At 45.7% G+C, this 19611-nt stretch overlaps 1 protein-coding gene across 8 annotated transcripts in view; it reads left to right on the top strand.

Annotated features, from left to right (window-relative positions):
• INSR (insulin receptor) overlaps positions 1-19611 on the top strand; it is a 160557-nt gene that overhangs the window by 6793 nt on the left and 134153 nt on the right. For all 8 annotated transcript variants that reach the window (XM_035286301.3, XM_035286299.3, XM_035286302.3 and 5 more), the window contains exon 2: positions 15704-16255. In XM_035286301.3, the coding sequence (XP_035142192.2) occupies positions 15704-16255 (552 nt within the window). The remainder of the gene's footprint in view (positions 1-15703; positions 16256-19611) is intronic.

Genomic DNA, 19611 nt, shown 5'->3' with positions numbered 1-19611 from the left:
ATTGACTTTTTAAAGTGTACTGTTTTATGAATTTTAAGCCAAGTGTAGAGTGGTATAGCTATTGCCACAGTTAGGATACAGAAGAGTCTCATCGTTGTCCGAGCTCCCTCAGTTCACCCCTTCATCAACAAACCACCTCCACCCCCAACCGTGGATCTGCTCTCCATCCCTATAGTTTTTCTAGACTTTAAATGTTATCTTATAATTGGATTAATATTCTTAAAGTTGAAATTTTAAATTTGAGTCCATTTGATTCCTGTTATTGCCAGATCCCATATTTTCTTTCTAAAATTTAAAATTAAAATTTTTATTTTGATAGGCAGGGTCCTGCTCTGATGCTCAGGCTAGAGTGCAGTAGTGCGGTCCTAACTCTCTGCAGCTGCCAACTCTGGAGCATCAACAATCCCCCTGCTTCAGCCTCCTGAGTAGCTGGGACTACAGGCATACACTGCCATGCTCAGCTAATTTTTATTGTTGTTTATTTATTTATTTTTGAGATAGTCTTACTCATTTTGTTGCCCAGGCTAAACTGCAGTGGTGTGATGTGGGCTCACTGCAGCCTCCTCCTCCTAGGCTCAAGCGATTCTCCTGCCTCGGCCTGCCTAGTAACTGGGGTTATAGGTGTGCCACCACACTCAGCCAATTTTTTTATTTTTAGTAGAGATAGGGTTTCACCATGTTGGTCAGGCTGGTCTTGAACTCCTGGCTTCAAGTGATCTGCCCACCTCGGCCTCCCAAAGTGCTGGGATTACAGACATGAGCTACCAGGATCAGCCTGATTTTTAAATTTTTAGATAAGTTCTCAAAATGTTGCCCAGGCTGGTCTCGAACTCCTGGCCTCAAGCGATCTTCCCACCTTGATCTCCTCAAGTACTGGGATTACATGCATAGGCCACCACATCTGGCCCAGACCCTGTACTTTTGAATTTACCTACTCACTAAAATGTATCTGTAACCCTTAAACCAGCATGCTCAGTGCCTGTCTGCTCATTTCAGGACACTCATAAGAATGAGTCTCAAATTTGAGGTCAAGTAAGGGGGCACTCCACCTGTTTGCTTCAGCCCTTATGCATCAGAGTCATACAATCTGCACACTGAGGATTAAAACTAGTCCTTTTTGGCCAGGTGTGGTGGCTCATGCTTGTAATCCCAGCACTTTGGGAGGCCGAGGCAGGTGGATCACAAGATCAGGAGATCGAGACCATCCTGGCTAACATGTAATCCCAGCACTTTGGGAGGCTAAGGTGGGCAGATCACCTGATGTCAGGAGTTCAAGACCAGCCTGGCCAACATGGAGAAGCCCTGTCTCTACTAAAAATACAAACAATTGGCTGGGCGTGGTGGCGGGCACCTGTAATCCCAGCTACTTGGGAGGCTGAGGTAGGAGAATCGCTTGAACCCAGGAGGTGGAGATTGCAGTGAGCCAAGATTGTGTCACTGCACTCCAGCCTGGGCAACGAAGTGAGACTTTGTCTCAAAAAAAAAAAAAAAAAAAAAAAAAAAAAAAAAAAAAAAAAAAAAATCCCCAACAACAATAACAAACCCAGTCTTTTTAGTGGCTATTTGGTGCCACGTTTTTTTTTTTTTTTTTTTTAGCATTTTTATGTTTAAGTTGGTATGGGATGGTCTCAAATGCCCCCCAGAGTGCTGAAGCACTGCTACCTGCTGTTCCTTAGCTTAGGAAGGCCATGACCACCCTTGTGGAGAAAAGGCAGTGTGTCCGGCATGGTGGCTCACACCTGCAATTCCAGCACTTTGGGAGGCAGAGTCAGGTGGATCACTTGAGGCCAGAGTTCAAGACCAGCCCGGGCAACATGGTGAAACTCTATCTCTACTAAAACTACAAATAATATTACTAAATTATTACATCCTAAATCTACTAAAAATAGCCAGGAGTGACAGCGCATGCCTGTAATTCCAGCTACTTGGGAGACTGAGGCACAAGAATTGCTTGAGTCCGTGGAGGTTGCAGTGAGCTGAGACAGTGCCACTGCACTCAAGCCTGGGCAACAGAGTGAGACCCCATCTCCAGAAAAACCACAAAAAACAAAACACACACACACACACACACACACACACACACAAACACACAGGCATGTGTTAAGATAAACCTTTTTAGGCATGAGTTCTACTGCTGTTGGCCATAAGTTCAGTGTTAATGAATGAACAATATAGATTCAGTAAAGTGTCTTTCAACAGAAACCCACGTAAAACAAGGGTAGGTACTGATTCACGGATAAATGTGTTGTGGTCAGAAGCTCTCAGGTACTTAGCCTTGCTTTCTTCTAGGAGCAATGGCTCAGAATTCACTAATTCAACATTCAAGGTAACTTCACAGAGCCAAACTACCACCAATAACAAGAACTGGCTGCAAGTGTTTTAAAATGGCAGCAGATTCTGTGGCTCACGCCTGTAATGCCTGCACCTTGGGAGGCCAAGGCAGGTGGATCACCTGAGGGCATGAGTTCAAGACCAGCCTGGTCAACATGGTCAAACCCCATCTCTACTAAAAATGCAACAATTAGCCAGGTGCAGTGACTCATGCCTGTAGTCCCAGCTACTTGTGAGGCTGAGGTGGGAGAATTGCAGAAACCCAGGAGGTGGAGGTTGCAGTGAGCCAAGATTGCACTACTGCATTCCAGCCAGGGAAACAGAGCAATACACCATCTTAAAAAAAAATTGTGAGTTTGTCATTTTTCGTTTAGAATCCTTTGAATGCGAACATCCTTTTTCTTGTATTTTCATCTGCATGGAAACTGCTGGGTTGATTATGTTTTGGAAAGTTCATGAGATCGATGGTCTCGATCTCTTCACCTTGTGATCCACACGCCTTGGCCTCCCAAAGTGCTGGGATTACAGGCTTGAGCCATCGCGCCCGGCCCATTTATATTTTTTTGAGAAAGGGTCTTGTTCTCTTGCTCAGGCTGGAGTGCAGTGGAGGGATCATGGCTCACTGCGGCCTTGACCTCCTGTGCTCAAGTGGTCCTCCCACATCAGCCTCCTGAGTAGCTGGGACTATAGGCGTGTGCCACCATGATTGGCTAATTTTTGTATTTTAGTAGAGATGAGGTTTCATCGTGTTGCCCAAGTGGGTCTTGAACTTCTGAACTCAAGCCATCTATCTGCCTCGAACTCTCAAAGTGCTGGGATTACTGGTGTGAGGCACCTTGCCCAGCTGGCTTACAGGATTTTAGAAACAGATTTTGTTTCCAGCAGAGTAAGATTTGCTATTCTGCACTGCCACATACAGACTGGATCTGCGTTCCTGCTGGAGTTCAAAGCAGACTTGTGAGAATGAATGTTTAATTTCAAATCTGGCATTTGCTTCCAGTTCCTTAAAAGTAGGGTGTCTCATCAGGTTTATATAAAAGCTTCCATCTTATGTTCAGGAAGGGCAGGATGTTATCATAAGATTCTTGTTTCTTTTGCCTTTGTGGCAATGTAGAAAACATAGGTACTTTCTTTTTTTTTTTTTTTTTTTGAGAAAGAGTCTCCCTTTGTCTCCCAGGCTGTAATGTAGTGATGCAGTCTCATCTCACTGCAACTTCTGCCTCCTGGGTTCAAGCGATTCTCCTGTCTCAGCCTTCCAAGTAGCTGGGATTACAGGCTCCTGCCACAATGCCCGGTGAATTTTTGTATTTTTAATAGAGATGGGGTTTCAACTTGTTGGTCAGGATGATCTCGAACTCCTGACCTCAGGTGATCCACCTGCCTCAGCCTCCCAAAGTGCTGGGATTACAGACATGAGCCACCTCATCTGGCCAACATAGGTACTTTCTAAAAATTACTCTCGTTATCAACGCAGGCAAAAATAGACAGGAAGGGACTCAAGAGAGTAGGGATGCAGCTTCTTTTTTATTGATTGATTTTAAAATCTCATTTAATATTATTATTAGAGACAGGGTCTTGCTCTGTCATCCAGGCTGGAATGCAGTGGTGCAATTATGGCTCGTTGCAGCTTTGAACTCCTGGCCTCAAATGATTCTCCAGCTTCATCCTCCCGAGTAGCTGGGACTACAGGCATGCACGCACCACCACACTTGGCTAGCTTTTTTATTTTTACTTTTTGAAGACACAAGGTCTAGCCATGTTGCCCAGATTGGTCTCAAACTCAAGATCTCAAGTGATCGTCCCACCTCAGCCTCCCAAAGTACCGGGATTACAGATGTGAGCCACTGTGCCTGGTGGGATACAACTGTTTTCTGTCTGCTGTGTGTGTGTGTGTGTGTGTGTGTGTGTGTGTGTGTGTGTGTGTGTTATTGCCATTCTACTCTCAAGAATGTATCCTTTTGTTTCCTTCCAGAAGATCAGAAAAGGGAGGATCTCTTATGCTCCCTCTTAATTGGACTCAGTTACATGGTCTCTATCCCACCTGTTACAAAGTGTCTTTCTAGTCTAGCAGGACTTTCTCCTGTTTTCCCTTCTATCTTCTGCAGGCCTGTCTGCTCCCAGCTGTGTAAATCTCAGGACTCCTGAAATAGCATGGAAGCCCCCTTCTAATACCGTGGTTTGATGTGTGATGTTGTTATGATTACAAAACTATGTAATAGACTAGAGGAGTCAGGCACTCCAGAGCTCATAGAAGGTGTTGGTATCAGCGTGGCTGTAGCACACAGGTGCCCTTCCTAGCAGTCCCTTGCCTTTCCATACTGTGCCCCCAGGAGCCCTTCTTCCTGCCTTCCTTCTTTCCCTCCCTCCCTTCCCTCCCTCCCTTCCCTCCCTTCCTTCTCTCGTTCCCTTCCTTCCTTCCCTCCTCCCTTCTTTCCTTCCCTCCCCCTCCCTCCACCCCTCCCTCCTTTCTCTGGTTCCCTCCCTCCCTCCCTCCCTCCTTTCTCTCCTTCCTTTCTTCCTTCCTCCCTCCCTCCTTTCCCTCCCTCCTTCCTTCTTTCCTTCCTTCCCTCCCTCTGTCATTCCCTCCCTCCCTCCCTTCCCTCCTACCTTTCCCTCCTTCCTTCTTTCCTTCCTTCCCTCCCTTCATCCCTGCCTCCTTTCTCTCCTTCCTTCCTTCTGTTCCTCTCTCCATCCTTCTTTCCTTCCCTCCCTCCCTCCCTCCTTTCTCTCCTTCCTTCCTTCCTTCCTTCTTCCCTTCCTCCCTTTGTTTTGTTTTTCTGAAACTGAGTCTCGCTCTGTTGCCCAGACCAGAGTGCAGTGGCACGATTTTGGCTCATGGCAACCTCTGCCTCCCAGGTTCAAGCCATCATCCTGCCTCAGCCTCCAGAGTAGCTGGGGCTATAAGCTCATACCACCACACCTGGCTACGTTTTTATATTTTTGGTAGATATAGGTCTCTAACTTTGGCCAGGTTGGTCTCAAACTCCTGACCTCAAGTGATCCACCTGCTTTGGCCTCCCAAAGTGCTGGGATTACAGGCGTGAGCCACTGCACCTGGCTTTTTTTTTTCTGAGACAGGGTCTTGCACTACTGCCCAGGTGGAAGTGTAGTGGCATGATCTCTGCTCACTGCAACCTCCGCTTCCTGGGTTCAAGAGATTCTCTTACTCAGCATCCCAGGTAGCTGGGATTACAGGTGTGTACCACCATGCCTGGTTAATTTTTGTATTTTTAGTGGAGATGGGGCTTTACCATGTTGGCCAGGCCGGTCTCAAACTCCTGACCTCAAAATGCTGGGATTACAGGCACACATCACCAAGCTGTGCTAATTTTTGTATTTTTAGTAGAGATGGGGCTTCACCATTTTGGCCAGGCTGGTCTCAAACTCCTGGACCTCAGGAGATCTACCCACCTCAGCCTCCCAAAGTGCTGGGATTACAGGCCCCAGCCACTGTGCCCAGAGGATAATTCTACTTTTCTCCTTTGTCCTTTTGCTGTTGCCAGCCAGATCCTTTCACCTGCTCTTGAGCTTGGCTTCCTTGATCCCCATGAGCTCCTGGAGGCTGCAGTTACTTGGAGTTTCCTGTTCTTGGTATGATAGGATCGGTGGCCTTATTAAGAAAAGAGGTGAGGGAAGATCCAAGATGGCCAATCAGGAGCAGGTCAGGATTACAGCTCCCAGTGAAAGTGCAGAGGGTGAGTGGACGCTGCATTTCCAGATGGATTTTTATTGCCCACAGACCAGGAGACTCCCAGGCGGAGGAGCCCCACGGGTGGCCAGTGTGGCTGTTTTGGCCGGCGTGGTGGTTCTCCATACAAAATACACAGGTCTGGGTGCCCTTTTAGCCAGCGAGTGGAGCTCCAGGAAGGCAGAGTCACCCATTCATCTGATTAAAAGGGGGACAGAAACAGGGAGCCAGTCCAGGACATTTCCAGGCAAAAAGGCTCCATGAATCTCAGCGCCACTGTTTCAGCCGGTGCAGTGGGTCATCACATGGGAAAATCATGCAGATCCCGGTGCCTTTTCAACAGGCGACTGGAAATGCAGTGTCCACTCACCCTCTGCACTTTCACTGGGAGCTGTAATCCTGACCTGCTGTAATCCTCACCTGGGAGAGAGTCAACCGTTTAACTTAAAAAAAAAAAAAAAGGCTCTGAGGCAGGGAGCCAGGTGATCAGGCTTGGCAGGTCCCGCTCCCACAAAAAAACAGCAATAGGAAATGCTCTGGGTTGAGAGCTTCACAGCAAGCATAGCTAAACCCGGGACGGTCCAGCTCTGTGGGGGAGGGGCGTCCACCATTACCGAGGCACTCCACCACTACGGAGGTAGTCCACATTGCTGAGGCAGCCTGCCATTGCTGAGGCAACCTGCCACTACAGAGAGAGTCTGCCATTGCAGAGTTGGGCCACCATTGCCGAGGCAGTTCTAACTGCACCCGTATAAACAGGACTGCAGGGAAGTTCACATGGCAGCAGGGTGGAACCCACAGCAGCTCAGCAAAGCCTCTGCAGGCAGATAGTGACTAGGCTGCCTCCTTGCTGGGCAGGGCAGCCCTGAAAAAAGGCAGCAGCATAACGGAAGCTCATAAATAAAGCCCTAACTCCCTGGGACAGAGCACCTGGGCAAAAAAAGGGGGTTTATGAGTTCTGCTGCAGCAGACTTAAACGTACCTGCCCAGCAGCTCTGAATGAACAACGGAGCTCACAGCTCAGCACTTGAGCTCCTATAAAGGACAGACTATCTCCTCAAGCAGCTCCCTGACACCTGTATATCCAAAGCATCACCTCATAAAGGAGAGCTCAGACTGACATTTGGTGGGTATCCTTTTCTGGGACAAAGACAGCAGCAGAAGAAACTGGCAGCAACCCTGACTGTTCTGCACCTGCTGCAGGTGATCCCCAGGCAAACAGGACCTAGAGTGGACCTCAGCAGTCCTACAGCAGCAGGGCCAGACTGTTAGAAGGAAAACTAAGAAAGAGAAAGAAATAACTCCAGCATCAACAAACTGGACATCCATTCAGAGACCTAATCTGAAAGTCAACAACTACAAAGACGACAGGTGGATAAATCCACAAAGATGGGACGAAACCAGCGCAAAAAGGATGAAACCACTCGAAACCAGAACGCCTCTCCTCCTGCAAGGGATCACAACTCCTCACCAGCAAGTGAACAAGGCACCACATCATACCTACTCTAAAATTGTCCATGTAATTAGAAGTAAATCACTCCTCAGCAAATGCAAAAGAATGGAAATCATAAAAAACAGTCTCTCAGACCACAGTGCAATCAAGTTAGAACTCAGAATTCAGAAACTAACTCAGAACTGCACAGCTTCATGGAAACTGAACAACTGGCTCTTGAATGTTTACTGGATAAACAATGAAATGAAGGCAGAAATAAAGATGTTCTTCGAAACCAATGAGAATGAAGACACGACATACCAGAATCTCTGGGACACATTTAAAGCAGTCTCTAGAGGAAAATATATAGCAATAAATGCCCACATGAGAAGCAAGGAGAGATCTAAAATTGACACCCTATTATCAAAATTGAAGGAGTTGGAGGAAGATCAAAAAAACTCAAAACCTAGTAGAAGACAAGAAATAACAAGATCAGAGCCGAACTGAAGGAGATAGAGGCACAAAAAACCCTTCAAAATATCAATAATTCCAGGAGGTGGTTTATTGAAAAGATCAACAAAATAGACCACTAGCCAGATTAATAAAAAAAAAAAAAGAGAGAGAATAACCAAAAAACGATAAAGGGGCTATCACCACAGATTCCACAGAAATTCAAACCATCATCAGAGATTATTACAAACAACTCTATGCACATAAACTAGGAAACCTGGAAGAAATAAATAAATTCCTGGACACTTGCCTCCTTCCAAGCCTAAACCAGGAAGAAGTCGAAACCCTGAATAGACCAATAACAAGGTCTGAAGTCGAGGCAGCAATTAAGAGCCCACCACACAAAAAAAGCCCAGGTCCAGATGGGTTCACAGTTGAATTCTACCAGACACACAAAGAGGAGCTGGTACCATTCCTTCAGAAACTATTCCAAATAATCCCAAAAGAGGGAATCCTTCCCAAATCATTTTATGAGACCAACATCATCCTGATACCAAAACCCAGCAGAGACTCAAAAAGAAAAGAAAACTTCAGGCTGATATCCATGATGAACATAGATGCAAAAATCTTCAATAAAATACTGGGAAGCCAATTGCAACAACACATCAAAAAGCGTATCCACCATGATCAAGTAGGATTCATCCCAGGGATGCAAGGCTGGTTCAGCATATGCAAGTCTATAAACATAATTCAGCACGTAAACAGAACCAAAGACAAAAACCACATGATCATCTCAATTGACGCAGAGAAGGCCTTTGGCAAAATTCGACAGCCCTTTATGCTAAAAACCCTCAATAAAATGGGTATTGACCAAATGTATCTCAAAATAATAAAAGCTATTTATGACAAACCAACAGCCAATATCATACTGAATGGGCAAAAAATGGAAGCATTCCTTTGAAATCTGGCACTAGACAAGGATGCCCTCTCTCACCACTCCTATTCAACATAGTACTGGAAGTTCTAGCCGAGCAATCAGGCAAGAAAAAGAAATAAAGGGTATTCAAATAGGAAAGGAGGAAGTCAGATTGTCTCTATTTGCAGACGACATGATTGTACATCTAGAAGACCCCATCGTCTCAGCCCCTAATCTCCTGAAACTGATAAGCAACTTCAGCAAAGTCTCAGGATACAAAATCAATGTGCAAAAATCACAAGCATTTCTATACACCAATAACAGACTTAAAGAGAGCCAAGTCAAGAATGAACTGCCATTCACAATTCCTACAAAGAGAATAAAATACCTAGGAATACAACTAACATGGAACATAAAGGACCTCTTCAAGGAGAACTACAAACCACTGGTCAACGAAATAGGACACAAACAGATGGAGAAACATTCCATGTTCATGGTTAGGAAGAATCAATATCATGAAAATGGCCATACTGCCCAAAGTAATTTACAGATTCAACACTATCCCCATCAAGCTACCAATGACCTTCTTTACAGAACTGGAAAAAACCACTTTAAACTTCATATGGAACCAAAAGAGAATCCGCATAGCCAAGCCAATTCTAAGCAAAAAGAACAAAGCGGGAGATATCACACTACCGGACTTCAAACTATACTACAAGGCTACAGTAATCAAAACAGCATGGTACTGGTACCAAAACAGAGATACAGACTAATGAAACAGAACAGAGGCCTCGGAGGCAACATAACATATCTACAACCATCTGATCTTTGACAAACCTGACAAAAACAAGCAATGGGGAAAGGATTCCCTGTTTAATAAATAGTGTTGGGAAAACTGGCTAGCCATGTGCAGAAAGCAGAAACTGGACTCCTTCCTGGCACCTTACACTAAAATTAACTCCAGATGGATTAAACACTTAAACATAAGACCTAACACCATAAAAACCCTAGAAGAAAATCTAGGCAAAACCATTCAGGACATAGGCATAGGCAAGGACTTCATGACCAAAATACCAAAAGCATTGGCAACAAAAGCCTAAATAGACAAATGGGACCTAATCAAACTCCACAGCTTCTGCACGGCAAAAGAAACAGTCATTAGAGTGAATTGGCAACTAACAGAATGGGAAAAAATTTTTGCAGTTTACCCATCTGACAAAGGACTGATATCCAGAATCTACAAAGAACTAAAACAGATTTACAAGAAAAAAACAAGCCCATTCCAAAGTGGGTGAAGGATATGCACAGACACTTTACAAAAGAAGACATACATGAGGCCAACAAACGTGTGAAAAAATGCTCATCATCACTGGTCATTAGAGAAATGCAAATCAAAACTACATTGAGATACCATCTCATAGCAGTCAGAATGGCAATCATTAAAAAATCTGGAGACAACAGATGCTGGAGAGGATGTGGAGAAATAGGAACACTTTAACACTGTTGGTGGGAGTGTAAATTAGTTCAACCATTGTGGAAGACAGTGTGGCAATTCCTCAAGGACCTAGAATTAGAAATTCCATTTGACCCAGCAATGCTGTTACTGGGTATATATCCAAAGGATTATAAATCATTCTACTATAAGGACACATGCACACAAATGTTCATTGCAGCCCTGTGTACAACAGCAAAGACCTGGAACCAACCCAAATGCCCATCGATGATAGACTGGACAGGGAAAATGTGGCACATATACACCATGGAATATTATGCAGCCATCAAAAATGATGAGTTCATGTCCTTTATAGGGACACTGATGAACCTGGAAGTCATCATTCTCAGGAAATTGACACAAGAACAGAAAATCGAACACCACATGTTCTCACTCATAGGCGGGTGTTGAACAATGAGAACACATGGACACAGAGAGGGGAGCACCACACACTGGGGTCTGTTGGGGGGAAATAGGGGAGGGACAGAGGAGGGTGGGGAGCTGGGGAGAGATAGCATGGGGAGAAATGCCAGATATAGGTGATGGGGAGGAAGGCAGCAAATCACACTGCCATGTGTGTACCTATGCAACAATCTTACATGTTCTTCACATGTACCCCAAAACCTAAAATGCAATTAAAAAAAAAAGAAGAAGAGAAGAGGCTGGGTGTGGTGGCTCATGCCTGTAACCCCAACGTTTTGAGAGGCCAGGGGAGGTAGATCACTTGAGGTCAGGAGTTTGAGATCAGCCTGACCAATATGGTGAAACCCCATCACTACTAAAAATACAAAAATTAGCCAGCATGGTGGCATGTGCCTGTAGTCCCAGCATTTTGGGAGGCTGAGGTGGATGGATCACCTGAGGTCAGAGTTCAAGACCAGCCTGGCCAACATGGTGAATCCCCATCTCTACTAAAAATACAAAAATTAGCCCAGCATGGTGGCATGTGCCTCTAGTCCCAGCACTTTAGGAGGCTGAGGTGGATGGATCACCTGAGGTCGGAGTTTGAGACCAGCTTGGCCAACATGGTGAAACCCCATCTCTACTAAAAATACAAAAATTAGCCAGGCATGTGCGGTGCCTGTAGTCCCAGCCACTCGGGAGACGGAGGCAAGAGAATCACTTGAAACTGGGAAGTGGAGGTTGCAGTGAGCCAAGATCGCACCACTGCATTCCAACCTGAGGGACAGAGCGAGAGTCAGTCTCAATTAAAGGGGGAAAAAATTAGCTACCACTAGCATCCTCTTCCTCATTGCCTTTCTCTACCTGTGGATAGAGTGGCTATTAGCCAGGCACCCCTTATGAAGCACTTGAAGCAGCCTTCACCTCCCACTCAGAGACACTAAAAGCCAGGAGAAGTGCTTGCATCTATTTCTGCGTCATTTCTGATATCCTCTGGGTATATGCTGTCCCGGTGGTAAATTGCTCTATTGTCTTTCCCTACTAGGGACACATATGGCTTTAATGAATTAAGAGTTTGATTCATAGGAGATTTAAAAAGAAGAACAATTCTTTATTGTCCCCTCCAATTAGAGCTGCTTAATCTCTACTCATAACGATTTTACTGAGTTAGAATTCACAGGACATACAAGTCACCCATTTTAACTGTGCAGTTAGGTGGCTGTCAGGATATTTACTGGAGTTGCGCAACCAGGACCACAGTCAGTTTTAGAACATTTACGTCGTCCTCAGAGAAACCCTGTACCTTTCAGCTACCCCTTCCCATCTCCCCTGTCTCCCCAGCTCTTGACAACCACAAATCTATTCTCTGTCACTATGGATTTGCCTCTTCTGGATTTTTTTGTATGAATGGAGTTGCACGGCATGTCGCCTTCTCTGTCTGGCTTCTTTGATGGTGAAGGTTCATACCTGGAATCCCAGCACTTTGGAGGCCAAGACTGGAGGATCGCTTGAGAGCAGGCTGGGCGACACAGCAAGACCACTATCTCTACAAAAAAAAATTAAATTGGCCAGGCATGGTGGTGGGTGTCTGTGGTTCCAGCTACACTGGAGGCATAGGTTTTTGTTTGTTTGTTTTGAGATGGAGTTTCACTCTGTCACCCAGGCTGGAGTGCAGTGGTGCCATCTCAGCTCACTGCAATCTTGGCCTCCTGGGTTCAAGTTATTCTCGGTTCAAGTGATTCTCGTGGCTCAGCCTCCCGGGTAGCTCAGGTTACAGGCACATGTCACCATACCCAGCTAATTTTTTGTATTTTTAGTAGGGACAGGGTTTCACTATGTTGGCCAGGCTGGTCTCAAACTCCTGAGCTCAGGTGATCCATCCACCTTGGCCTCCTAGAGTGCTGGGATTATAGGTGTGAACCACTATGGCCGGCCTTGCATTTATTGTATTTTGCTTTATTTTATGTTTTTGAGACAGAGTCTCTCTCTATTGTCTGGCTGGAGTGCAGCAGCGCGATCTTGGTTCACTGCAACCTCCGACTCCCTGGTTCAAGCAATTCTCCTGCCTCATGTGCCCAGCTATTTTTATTTTATTTATTGTATTTTTATTTTTAGTAGGGACAGGGTTTCTCCATGTTAGCCAGGATGGTCTCAAACTTCTGAACTCAGGTGGTCCGTCCGCCTTGGCCTCCCAAGGTGCTGGGATGACAAGCATGAGTCACCATGCTCAGCCTGTATTTACTTTTGAGACAAGATCTTGCTCTGCTACCCAGGCTGGAGCTCAGCATCACGACCTCCTAGACTCAAACGATTCTCCTGCCTCAGCCTCCCATATAGCTGGGACCAGAGACACGCACCAGCATGCCCCACTAATGTTTTAATTTTTGTAGAGATGGGGTCTCACTATGTTGCCCCACCTGGGCTCAAGGACTCCTTCCATCTCTACCTCTCAAAGTGCTAGGATTACAGGTATGAACCACTGCACTCAGCCTCAGCTATTATGAATAATGCTGCTATAGACATTTGTGTACACATCTTTATGTGGACATATTGTGTCATTTCTCTTAGGTGGTTACCTAGCAGTGGAATTGCTGGGCCCTGTGGCAACTCTTGGTTTAGTATTTTGAGGAACTACGAGTGTTTTCCACAGTGGCTGCACTGTTTTACGTCCCGTCAGGAATGCAAAAGGATACTAATTTCTCTACATTTTTTTTTTTTATTCATTGAGATGGAGTCTTCCTCTGTCACCCTGGCTGGAGTGCAGTGATCTTAGCTCACTGCAACCTCTGCCTCCCAGGTTCAAGTGATTCTCCTGCCTCAGACTCCCAAGTATCTGAGACTACAGGCACCTGCCATCACGCCCAGCTAGTTGTTTTTGTGTTTTTAGTAGAGACGGGGTTTCTCCATGTTGGCCAGGCTGGTCTGGAACTCCTGACCTCAGGTGGTCTGCTGCCTTGGCCTCCCAAAGGGCTGAGATTACAGGCATGAGCCACAGTGGCTGGCCCATTTCTCTATATTATTTGCACTTGTAATTGTCAGTCTTTTCGGTTTTAGTCATCCTAGAGGGAATGAAGTAGTATCTCATTGTGATTTGAATTTGTATTTCCCTGATGTCCAATAGCCAGTTAAGCTTTGTTGTTGTTTTTTTAATTGACACGAGGTCTCACTGTGCTGCCCAGGCTGGAGTGCAATGGTTTGATCACAGCTCAGTATAACCTCGTATTCCTGGACCCAAGCAATCCTCCTATCTCAGCCTCCCAAGTAGCTGGGACTACAGGCACATGCCACCATGCTGGGATATTGATTGATTGATTGATTGATTTATAGAGATGGGGTCTTGCTATGTTGCCCAGGCTGGCTTTGAACTCCTGGCTTCAATTGATTCTTCCACAGTGGTCTCCCAAACTGCTGGGATTACAGGGGTGAGCCACTGTGCTTCGCCCTAGTTAACCTTTGAATGCATATTCGTGTCTGATTTTGGTTCTGCCATAGCCTGGGGAGGATGGTGGACAAGTGTTCTTTTTACCTGCAGAGTGTGTGTGTGTGTGTGTTCTTGGCTTAGCCTAATTCACTCGCTGCGTGGAATGCGATCCAGTGTCATTGCTACTTTGTTTTTCCCATTTGTTTGCTTTTGCTGTTTTGTTTGTTTGTTAGTTTTTTAATTTGTGCTTCTTTTGCGGGTCATTCTCAGGGTGGAGTTTTTGTTTTTTCTTTTGTAAGAAAATTTACTGTTCTTCTTTAGAACAATCTGTTTTTCTCAAAGATATTTGTGGAAGGTTTAGTGTTTTGGAACAAAATAAGCAGGGGTTGTCTGAGCCTTATATTCTAGGTGCTATGTGTGTTGGGGATGTGGGGTGTGTGTGTGTATCTGTGGAGAGAAGCCATCTAAAGAGTTTGATTCTGAAAAATGTTAACTAAAGTGTAAGGAATACAAAGAGAAGAAATACCCAAATAGGTGTGCCAAGGAAAGGAAATCAGGGAAGACTACTTGGAGAAGGAGGCATCATTTGCACTGGATATCTTGAAGCATGTTGGGCTGGATTTAGAAATAAGGAGCTAAGGTACAAAGCACTTTGCCAGCCAAAAGATAGACTAGCCTACAGATGCCTAGGGATGACTGTGGTATGTTCAGGAGAATAAACAATAGCAACAGCAATAAGAAAGAACAAAATAGCTGAGATTAATGTAGCACTTACTATATTTCAGGCACTGTTTGAGTGCTTGCCCTGAATTATTTCACTTCCTCTATATAAGCCATGTTACAGAGGAAGATAGGAGTCTTGGAGTTGTGCAAGAGTGGTGGGCAGGCTTGTTTTGTGGGGTGCAGGGTGGAATCTTGAGGGGAGCGTAGGGTGATGGGGAGCCATGGAGGGTGTTGGAGCCTGGGACGGACCGCCTTCAGGAGAATGAGAACGCAGGGCATTGTGCAATGGAGATCAGACTCCCTGGAGAGTGTGAGCACACCACACCCAGGTGAAAGGTAATTAGGTCTTGATTGCAGGCCAGGAGAGCTGTCTGGGAAGGAAAGTCAGCCAGCGAGGTGGGAGGATTGACAAAACAAATACATTCGGCTTTCCTTGCCATATTTCTGACGTGGGCACCTTTATCCCCATAAATCATCTCCTGAATGTCTTCGGTGTTGGCGCACTGGAGACAGTTCCCCTTTCGCCTTCTGCACCTGCTGTATTACCCAATCTCCTGTAATCCTATTGTCACGATTGCATCATTTCAGAGGTGATGGTTTTAAGGATTTTAACAGGTCTTGCCAAAAGAATTATTTTCTTTGCCTTTTGAAAGTAATTACTTAGGCATGGGGACTTTACAGAGAAAGTCACTCATCCCAGCTGGCTGCAGAGTGTACCGGGCCCAGGATGAAAACACAGGGCCCAGGTTTCATGCCCATGAAGCCAGCTCTGCCCCTGATCCTGATCCTTCTGAGGCATCCACCATGCATCCACTCACCTCTCGTTTCCCACTCATTTTCTCTCCTAGTGTGCCCCGGCATGGACATCCGGAACAACCTCAGCAGGCTGCATGAGCTGGAGAATTGCTCTGTCATCGAAGGACACTTACAGATACTCTTGATGTTCAAAACGAGGCCCGAAGATTTCCGAGACCTCAGTTTTCCCAAACTCATCATGATCACTGATTACTTGCTGCTCTTCCGGGTCTATGGGCTCGAGAGCCTGAAAGACCTGTTCCCCAACCTCACCGTCATCCGGGGATCGAGACTGTTCTTCAACTATGCGCTGGTCGTCTTCGAGATGGTTCACCTCAAGGAACTCGGCCTCTACAGCCTGATGAACATCACCCGGGGTTCCGTCCGGATTGAGAAGAACAATGAGCTCTGCTACTTGGCCACTATTGACTGGTCCCGTATCCTGGATTCCGTGGAGGACAATTACATCGTGTTGAACAAAGATGACAACGAGGAGTGTGGAGACATCTGTCCAGGTACCTCGAAGGGCAAGACCAACTGCCCCGCCACCGTCATCAACGGGCAGTTTGTCGAACGGTGCTGGACTCACAGTCACTGTCAGAAAGGTATGCTGGGGATACAGGGCTCTAAGCAGTATCTCATGTTTGTTCTTCTAGAAACCTTAAAAGATTTATCAAATATTTTAAGCTTAAGAAGTTAAATGGCCATTAGGTAGGGGACAGGGGACAGTGAGTGGTGGCATTCACTAGCCCAGGGAGTGGCAGACTTTTTCTGTAAAGACTCAGATAGTAGATACTTTAGATTTTGCAGGCCATGTGGTCTCTGTTGCAACGACTCAATTCTGCATTGTAGTGGCAAGCAAGCAGCCACAGGCATGCATAAACGTGTGAGTATGGCTGTGTTTCAATAAAACTTTATTTACAAAATAAATGTGGGCTGGATTTCGCCCGAGGACTGCAGTTCGCCCCCTCCTGTGCCAGACAGTGAATGTTTTTCTTGCTTGGGAGAGAAAAAGGAGTTAGAAACAATAGATTTGGTTTTTTAAAAATGTAGTTTAGTTCTTAACATTTGGAGAAAGAAATGTGTAAAGGAAAAGAAAAGCAAAACATTCATCTTGTTCCACAATGCATGTCACTGCGAGTTTATCGGGGCTTGTTCTTTCTAGTGGTCTTCAAGAATCTGTTGTGTCTAGTAAAGGTTTCCTTAACCATTTCTGTTACTGGGGATAAAGATGATTTCCAGACCGAGTGCGGTGGCTCATGCCTGTTATCCCAACATTTTGGGAGGCTAAGGCAGGTGGATCACCTGAGGTCAGGAGTTCAAGACCAGCCTGACTGACATGGATAAACCTTGTCTTTACTAAAAATACAAAATTAGCTGGGCATGGTGGTGTGTGCCTGTAGTCCCAGCTACTTGGGAGGCTGAGGCAGGAGAATCACTTGAACCCGGTAGGCAGAGATTTCGGTGAGCTGAGATCGCATCACCACACTCCAGCCTGGGTGACAAAAGTGAAACTCCGTCTCAAAAAAAACCCAAAAAAACAAAAAAGATGATTTATAGTTTTCACAAAGAGAGTGATGAACATTTTGGAGTGGAAGCTTTATCCAGCAGTTGTTTCTTTAGGCTTGCTTTCCAGAAGTGAAATTTCTGGGTCAGAGGCTCTTGGTGCAGAGTGCCAAATGGTGTTCCGGAAATGTTTTACCAATGGCCTCTCCTCCTAGCTTTGGACGAGAGGGAGCACCTTGGCCAGCCTTTGAGTGTTATTTGAAAAATCTTTCATATTGACTGTGGGAGGGAGGAGCTGACGTGTTGTCATTGTTTCTATTTGCATTTCTTTGACTGCTATCGGGGTTAAACCTTTTAAACATTTATTTATCATTTGGGTTTTCTCTTCCTGTTCATATCCTTTGTGCGTTTATCTTTTAGTACCTCAGCAGCTTCTGCAAAATTAATCTCTATGTGGTTTCATCAATGACTGCTGCTAACCCTTTGCCAATTGAATTTTGTTGTTGTTGCTCCGTGGTTAAAATAGCCTGGGATGTGTTTTGCTGGAGAAGCTTAACATGTTTATGGAGTTCAGAGCTGGATTTCTGTGTGCCACTTCTGTACTTTGCACTTAGAAAGTCTTTTTCCACCCGTGAAAGAATTTTTTCTCTACATTTTACATTTTAATTACTTTTTCTTTTGGAGACGGAGTTTTACTCTTGTCATTCAGGCTGGAGTGCAGTGGCTCGATCCCGGCTCCCTGTAACCTCCGCTTCCCGGATTCAAGCAGTTCTCCTGTCTCAGCCTCCAAGTAGCTGGGATTACAGGTGCACACCACCACGCCCAGCTAATTTTTGTATTTTTAGTAGAGACAGGGTTTCACCATGTTGGTCAGGCTGGTCTTGAACTCATTACCTCAGATGATCCACCTGCCTTGGCTCCGAAAGCGCTGGGATTACAGGTGTGAGCTACCTCACTCAGCCAACAGCCAGCTAAGTTTTGTATATGTCGTAGAGACAGGATTTGGCCATGTTGGCCAGGCTGGTCTTGAACTTCTGAGCTCAAGTAATCCTTCCACCTTGGCCTCCCAAAGTGCTGCGATTTCACGTGTCGGCCACCGTGCCTGGTTGTGCCTGATGTTTCCAGTGAATTCAACATCTTTTTGCTGTTAGGAACCAGGCTTCTTGTGTCTGGGAGGTTGAGGCTGCACTGAGCTGTTTGTGCCACTGGGCTCCAGCCTGGGCGACAAAGCGAGACACTATCTCAAAAACAAAAGAAAAAGAAAACAAAACTGAACATAAAACAAAAAAGGGCTTGTTTTTCCAGTACTGGGGGTTTTGTCACCCAGGGAAGGTTCAACTAACACTTCCTGGGGTCCCGGTTCCTGGCATTTGGTATATATTTCAGCCACCATTAGTAGTAGTATCCCCAGGGGGCCTGCCATGTCCTGATAATAATTTCAAGAAATGATTGTGTTCATTTTATTTATTTATGAGACGGATTCTCACTCTGTCGCCAGGCTGGAGTGTAATGGTGCAATCTTGGCTCCCTGCAACCTCCGCCTCCCAGGTTCAAGCGATTCTCCTGCCTCAGCCTCCCCAGTAGCTGGGATTACAAGCATTACATCACAGCCAGCTAATTTTTGTATTTTTAGTAGAGACAGGGTTTCACCACGTGGGTCAGGCTGGTCTCAAACTCCTGACCTCAGGTGATCCAACCACCTCAGCCTCTGAAAGTGCTGAGATTATAGGTGTGAGCCATCATGCCCGGTCAAGAAATGCTTGTTTTTTGAACTGTTGCCCCTGTCTTTGGAGAGCTTCAGCTTTCTTTCCCCTCTTCAGTTTCTTTTATTGTAAAATACACATAGCATAATATTTGCCATCTTAACTTTTTTTTTTTTTGAGATGGAATCTTGCTCTGTCACCTGGGTTGGAAGGCAGTGGTGCAATCTCGGCTCACTGCAACCTCCGCCTCCTGGATTCAAGTGATTCTCCTGCCTCAGTCTCCCCTGTGGCTGGGACTACAGGTGCTAGCCACCATGCCTGGCTAATTTTTGTACTTTTAGGAGAGAGGGGGCTTTGCCATGTTGGCCAGGCTGATCTCAAGCTCCTGGCCTCAAGCGATACACCCACCTTGGCCTCACAAAGTGCTGGGATTCCAGGTGTGAGCCACTGTGCCCAGCCTCATCTCAACCATTTTAAGTGCACAGTTCAGTGGCCTTAAGCATGATCATGTAGCCATGGCCACCACCATCTCCCAAATGTTCTCATCCTCCCAAACCGAAACTCTGTCCCCATGAAACACTCACTCCCTATCTCCCTCTCCCAGCCCCTGGCACCCACCATCCCACTTCCTGACTCTATGAATGTGATGACTCTGGGGACCTCCTGTGAGTGGAATCAGACAGGATTTGTCCTTTTGTGCCTGGCTTATTTCACTGAGCCTGATGTCCTCAAGGTTCATCCTCGTGGAAGCC

The sequence above is a fragment of the Callithrix jacchus genome, chromosome 22 (assembly GCF_049354715.1).
Source record: "Callithrix jacchus isolate 240 chromosome 22, calJac240_pri, whole genome shotgun sequence".
Lineage (NCBI taxonomy): Eukaryota > Metazoa > Chordata > Mammalia > Primates > Cebidae > Callithrix > Callithrix jacchus.
Note: the sequence above shows the minus strand (reverse complement) of the source record. Positions and strands in the feature narration are given on the sequence as shown.